At 34.0% G+C, this 7,473-nt stretch overlaps 1 protein-coding gene across 1 annotated transcript; it reads left to right on the top strand.

The window, feature by feature from the left end:
- Nucleotides 1–5,778: 5,778 nt before the first annotated feature.
- Nucleotides 5,779–7,155, top strand: LOC133302481 (cyanidin 3-O-galactoside 2''-O-xylosyltransferase FGGT1-like). The gene has a single exon (XM_061502260.1). It carries the CDS (start codon nucleotides 5,779–5,781, stop codon nucleotides 7,153–7,155), a length of 1,377 nt encoding a protein of 458 aa, XP_061358244.1.
- The last annotated feature ends 318 nt before the right edge of the window (nucleotides 7,156–7,473 follow it).

The raw sequence follows: 7,473 nt of genomic DNA, 5'->3' as shown, positions 1-7,473 counted from the left end.
TGGAGTTAGCTTGCAAGGTAAGCTTTCGTGTCCTCGATTTAGCCATGTTGTGGTTCCACCATGTCCCATTGGGGTATGGTTTATGCATGTTGTGTACATGCTTTTGGATATTTGATATGTTGATTGAACTTTACATGTAATGGCTTTTAATATGCATGTGTTGTTTCATCTTGACAGGAAGCCTGAGTATGTAGTGCCATACAAGACGGTGTACCGGGGTGAATGCAAGTGGTACTTGCACGGTGTATAGGTGATAGATGTATACCTGCACTGTCTCTGGCCAGTAGATTAGTATTGACACACATGGCATGATTATCTGCTGCATTGCATTGTTTTAGAAATGATAAATGATAAACTGCTTTTGAACTTATATTGCACATGTAAGTGAGCTTGGGGTGGAAGATCCTTGAGGACTCACTGACTTACTGAGATTTCTAGGTTAGAGATCTTACCCCACGTTTGGGGAATGCTTATTTCAGGATCAGGTAGTATGGGTACTGATGCCTCAGGCGGCAGGAGGCCGGAGCTTAGCTGATTATGTTGTTTCTGCTTATTTGTTAGCATGACTGGATATTGATGCTGATTAGGTTTTATGCCTTTTATCATTATGTTGTTGTTGAGATTGAAGTTGGCATGTTGCCTTATTTGAGTGAGCATGGGGATTGTCCATGACACTCTCTGTTAGTACTTTTTAGATGGGAGTTGTATAAACTGTTAGATGGTCCGGTCTACATTGTTGTAGTTCCGTGACTAGAGACACACTTATTTTATCTATGTTATGAGGTATTTCAGTTAGCTGTTTTATTGCAATTACATACAGGCGATGTTTTATTAATTGATTATTAAGCAAGTTTGTAATGTTAATGGCATCATAATTGAAAAAAAAAAGTAATTCCGCATTTTAATTAAGCGCAGCTTAATACGATATTATGATACATTACCGGATATATACGGGGTGTTACAGCATGCATATCATAACGACACTAGCATATAACAGTTCAATAGCATTTCCAAAACATCAAAAGCATGTAACACAGCATGCGTATAACCATACCCCCATGGGACATGGTGGAACCACAACATGGCTAAACCAATGACATGAAAGCTTACCTTGCAAGCTCACTATCCAATGCCAAGAGTCCACACGGCTCAAGTCCAACACACAGCAGATCACAATCTGATATAGACCAATAATAAATCAATAAACATGCACCACAAGCATATAATATTAAGACCACGCCTTCTCATTACGTTTTACGTCTTAAGGCTTCACACAAGCCATAAGCCCTTAATCACATGATTCTGACTTAGTTCAATTAACACAGAAGTTCAACTTCATCAATCTAGGGTCCACAAACCCCCAATAGCCTACTGTACACACAACACAACTACTGTTCTACGAAATCTCAGAATATCCGGATATTCCTCTGGACATATCCGGATATCCAATATCCGGATATCCAAATTCCCATATCCGAATATCAATATCCGGATATTTCACGGGCAAATATCCGGATATTTCGCGACAGAATGCAGTTTCTGCATTTCGCGAAGATATCCTTCAAAGGTTGGATTTCTACCGATTTTAGACACTAACACATGCATTTCTAGGTGTGTTAAGCATTACCCAACATTAGGTTATCATCTTTTAACCATTACATGCATCAAGGTTCCATTTTTACACTCTTAAACTCAAGTTCAAAGTTGATGATCATATCACAAGCTTAAACTCAGTAAGAATGACTCAAGGAGCTCACCAACAACCCTTCCAAGGTTCTGACTTGGTCCAAGCACGAAAATGGATCAACAAGAAGGGTTCCTCCTTCATAAAGGTGGCACTTTGAAGCTCAAAAATGTCATTACCAAGGTTCTCATCAACCAACTCTCAAACTCAGCCCTTAACCCAAGAACTCAGGGGCCAAAGACAGCAAAAGGGACACTCTACCACCCTCACAAGGATCACTCCCACAATGCCCAAGTGTTTAGATGAAAGAACAAGCACCAAAGGTGATTACTTGGTCAAGAGATGGAGAAGGAAGCCAAGAACATCATTCTGGTCAGCCACACTCTACCAAGTCACGTATAGCATGAGTAGTTATCTAGGGTTTTGTGCAAATGAGAGTATATATAGCCACTTTAAAATAAAACACACAGTATTAAATTTTATTGCTACGCTTAGCATTTTAATTCCAACCTTTGGATTCTTAACCTACACAATTTTACAAGAATTATCATATTTTAATTATATTTTTCGGAGCACCTTTCCGGTACGCGCTTTTCATAGCCAGTATCAGTTTCTGGCACTAGTTCTCATTATTTGGATTTGAAACTCGTTTTACACGTCCTATATATTATTCTAGTAATTATCATGCACTTATTATAATTTTCCGGGATACTTTTTCGGTACGCATTTATACCGATTATCAGAACCGGTATCTGCACTTTTCTTCCGAAAAACGACTTTCAACATTCTGAATCACTTAGAGCCCGTTTGGATGAGCTGTTTTTTTTTTCAAAAGCTGCTTTTTTTAAAAAAAAAAAGCACTTTTTGTTTTTAGTTCATTTCAATGTCTGCTTTTAAAAAAAAGAAAAGTCACAAAAAAAGTCAAAAACCTACTTTTTTCAGAAGTTAAAAATTTTAACTTCTCAGAAAAGCAAAAGTCAAAAGCCAAATATTTTTTTCAAAAACTAAATATTTTTATAAAAATATAAATAGCTTTAACTTTTATAAAAAGTACTTTTAAAATAAGGAAGTGGTAGAAGTTACTTTTAAAAAAAGCTTAACCAAACGACCTCTTACTATAATTATTAAAGCCTCTTAATAATTATTAGGGTCAATTATGGAATCATTTCCTAATTTTACATAATTAATTAATTAATTTCCATAATTAACGGTGCGGGTTCTTACATTTATTAACGAAAAAGGAAAAAGTTTATCCGTATTATAATTCAATGTCTGTGATTGTAACTTCGCCAAATTCCATACGTAATGTTAACAAACCGGTTCTAGAATTGAGTGTTACACACGACACGAATGACTTGCTGGTAGGATACACATCATGGTTTTTATATGGAATCGAGATTGCGGGAGTAAGGTTTCCCAAAACACAAGCTCTGGTACCAACTCGAGAATATGAATGTATTGTATTGACTTCTATGTATGAATGTACAAGAGTCCTCTATTTAATAAGGCTAAATGACCTAATAGGCTAAGACCAAAAAACCTTCTAGAATAATCTATAATAATAATAATACAATGTTATTTCTAACAGTAAAGATAAATTTAGAGGATATAAAATTATTAAAGTGCATAATTATGTGAGACAATCAAGAAAATAGAAAATGATCCTCTTAACACATTAAATTTTATGTGATACACTCTAAAGAGGTGGAAATTTAGGTTGACAGTTGACACCACACAATAAGATATGAATTTAACAAGAACTCGAATACTCTCAGCACAAACACAACACGAATTTTTATTTGTGTTAAAACCTTTAACACGATAAATTTTGTGGGTTAACATGACATAGATAACCCATAAATTGATATTTATGAGTTTTCAATATTGACATGATCCACTTTGTATACAGTTTGACACGACAACAAAAAACGAAAAATACAATTATAATTATAAATTTACAAGGTCAAACTAATAATTAACCAAAAAATACTAGTTAAATACGTATGTGCAAGTCAATACCCGACACAACATGAATTTTTGTGTCATATTTTGTTAACATAAATATAATACAAGTTTAAAAATGAATTTATCCAAACATAAACTTTTATATCATGTTCGTGTCATGTTTGCCGATCAGATCACGAATTACCATGTATTAATCTAAACCGTCTATTATATTAACAAATAAAATAGAAAATAAATTAGAATAAAAGCCCGTTTGAATAAACTTTTAAAAAAAAAAAAATTTAAGATTTTTTTAGAATGATTTTTTTAAAAGTTAAAATTACTTTACGTTTGGATGAAATAAATAAAAAGTACTTTTAAATTATAAAAAGTTATTTAGATGATATTTTTTTTATACATTAAATGTTAAATTTATTACGCATTTTTTATATATAAAATTACCAAAAAAAGATATGTGGTGGTGAGTGGTGGTGGGTTGAAATAGTTGGAGTGGAGTTGCGATAAAAATGAATTTTTAAAAGTTATTTGACTTTTGGTATTTGTTTTCAAAAGAAATAAAAAATCTTGACTTCTAAAAAAATGTTATTTTAACTTTTTTTAAAGTATGCTTTTTTTAAAAGTTGCTATTTTATTTTATTTTATTTTTATCAAATGGTGGTATCTCAGTTGGGATATGGGAGCCAAACAGTTGGAGATGAAAGCATGTGTTCGATTCTTCTCAGTACCACCTTTAGGAGAAGTTTAAAACTTCAATCATGGACTCATTCTGAATCGGATTAGTTACAAAAGGACGAATCGATTGAAATATTAAAAAAAAAATTCTTTTAAAATAAATCTTTTGTTAAGAACCAAAAAACATTTTTTAGACAAAAATAAATAAAAAAAGTTGATTGATAAATTGTCTACGTTGAGTCATCTCATTTTGGGGCAGAAATCAAGGTATTTTTATAATTATAATTTATTTTAAGAATATAATAATCTTTTTTATTATAATTTTTTTATTTTTTAACTTAAAATGACGTTATTTTAGGAATGATTCTAGATAATTTATTCACATTTAGTCATTAAAATCATAAAAAAAAAAAGCCATAAAATGACAACCGCTATAGTGTCACCGTGACTCTGTGAGGTGATAGCAGAGGATCCTCGTAAAAAGGACAACGCAACGGATCATGATCATGAACATGACCCAATTTTTTTTCTTACAACAATTAAAAAAATAGGAAGAGTGGAAAAGAGAAACCTATCGATCTCACATTGATTTTATATATAATAAACGGGAAATAGAAGTATGATGTGTAGCAAAATGTTTAGGTTATCTTATAGAGATAAAGATTGTGGGACTCATATTTTTTTATTTTTTTGACTTTTGAAAATAAGTGCGGGTCCTATAATTTCTTTTTTTTTTTTTTTTGTAAATGGGTCCTATAATTTCTATCTCTATAGTATAACCTACATTGTTTTTTACAACATTATACTTTTTTTCTCATAATAAGCAGAAGAAACAGCAAATGATGCAAGCACCCATTGATTGCTGCTCCTGTCTGTATGTAGCTATGTATATCTCGCTGTCACATCTTTATTTAAATTTTTTTTTTTCTTGGAAACTGATCCTAATTATCTCGAATTAGAACATTCCAGTATTCCTATGAGTTCGACTCTTTGAGCCGCTATGGGACTAATCCAGAGTTCGGGTGTGATATAATTTAAAATTTTGTATGGAATAAAAAAGAAGTTTCAATTCATTGACATGGGCAAAGACATAATTACATAATCGAATGTGGTTTGTTTCCTCTTTCCAATAATTGTGACTTGTTTCCTCTTTTCAATAATTGTGACTATTTAATAATAGGGCTTAATAATATTGTTAGGATGCAAAAAAATTTGTTAATCTCACCATAATAGGAATAAAATTATCTCTTACCGACGATACACGTGGTTTATAAAAAAATAATATTCCTTGGAAGAAGCTCTAAACATCATAAAAAACGCATCGAATCACCATAATTCTTGTCCTCACTAATAAGGTAATAAAATAGGAAAGAGTGAAAAAACGAGCCTTTGCAACGTTACCTTGGCTTTATGTACACTTTGCACGCAGATACAGTGCAAATTAGGACCAGAAAGCCATGGATACACCTCCTTTGCACATAGCAATGTTTCCATGGTTTGCTATGGGGCACTTAACCCCATATCTTCACCTCTCAAACAAATTAGCAAAGAGAGGAAACAGAATCTCTTTCTTCATCCCCAAAAGAACACAAACCAAGTTAGAGCAATTCAACCACTACCCACATCTCATTACCTTTTTCCCTATCAATGTTCCTCACGTTGATGGCCTTCCCCATGGTGCTGAAACCACCTCAGATGTGTCTTTCTCTTTAGGTCCACTCATTATGACAGCCATGGATCGTACTGAGAAGGATATCGAACTTCTCCTCATTGATCTAAACCCACAAATTGTTTTCTTTGATTTCACATATTGGCTACCAAACATGACTCGCCGCTTGGGTATCAAATCTTTTCAATACTTGATTGTTAACCCAGCAACAATATCTTACACTACATCCCCACCAAGGATGCGCCATAGTGGTAACATCACTGAAGTTGACCTTATGCAACCCCCTATTGGGTACCCTGTCTCATCCATCAAGCTTCATGCCCATGAAGCAAAGTTCCTAGCTTGGAAAAGAAACTGGGAGTTTGGTAGTGGTGTTCTTTTTTATGACCGCATGTATAATGGTTTATGCCTATCAGATGCAATAGGATTCAAAGGTTGCAGAGAAATTGAAGGGCCTTATGTTGAATACCTTGAAGACCAGTTTGGGAAGCCTGTTCTGCTTTCAGGACCTGTCTTACCTGAACCACCCAACAATGTTTTAGAGGAAAAATGGGCTCAATGGCTTGGAGGGTTCAAGGATGGTTCAGTAGTTTACTGTGCACTTGGAAGTGAATGGGTATTACCACAAGATCAATTCCAAGAATTGTTGTTGGGTCTTGAGCTAACAGGCCTTCCATTTCTAGCAATTCTTAAACCTCCTATTGGGTTTGAGACAATTGAATCTGCTCTGCCAGAAGGGTTTAAAGAAAGGGTTCAAGGTAGAGGGATTGCACACAGTGGATGGATACAGCAACAACTGATTTTGGAACACCCTTCTGTGGGTTGCTTCATATCACATTGTGGTGCTGGTTCATTAACTGAGGGACTAATAAATAAGTGTCAGATAGTGTTGCTACCACATATAGATGCTGATCACGTTGTTAATGCAAGGATGATGGGTGGAAACTTAAAGGTTGGAGTTGAAGTGGAAAAGGGTGAAGAAGATGGCTTATTCACAAAGGGAAGTGTTTGCAAAGCTGTGAAAATTGTGATGGATGATGAGAGTGAGGTTGGCAGAGAAGCGAGGGCAAATCATACCAAAGTGAGGAACCTATTACTAAGCCAAAATTTGGAGACTGCCTGTGTTGATGGTTTCTGTCAGAAGCTTCAAGATTTGCTCAGGTGATTTGAAGTTTGCAGAAACCATTCAACTGTAATTTATTGCTACAATTAAATCTATATTCAGTCAAAATTAAGTGTATTTTCTTCAAATCTGTATGGATTCTATCATTACTTGTCTTGTCTCTGTATCTCAAGATTATTATAGCACTTGTAAGAGTTTTATCATTTAACTTTGCAGTCATATGCGGGTCGTGAAGATATATAAGTGAATTTATATGCGGCTCACCTCAAATAGGAACAAACTTTTGTTTTTGGGCTAAATCAGATTTTGTTCTGAACAATCTTTTGTTCATAATTATAATATTCATTCTAAATAGATTAT

This window comes from Gastrolobium bilobum, unplaced genomic scaffold (genome assembly GCF_033153095.1).
Source record: "Gastrolobium bilobum isolate Gb01-03AN ecotype WA unplaced genomic scaffold, APGP_CSIRO_Gbil_v1 utg11463, whole genome shotgun sequence".
Classification (NCBI taxonomy): domain Eukaryota; kingdom Viridiplantae; phylum Streptophyta; class Magnoliopsida; order Fabales; family Fabaceae; genus Gastrolobium; species Gastrolobium bilobum.
This window is presented reverse-complemented; position numbering and strand designations above follow the sequence as displayed.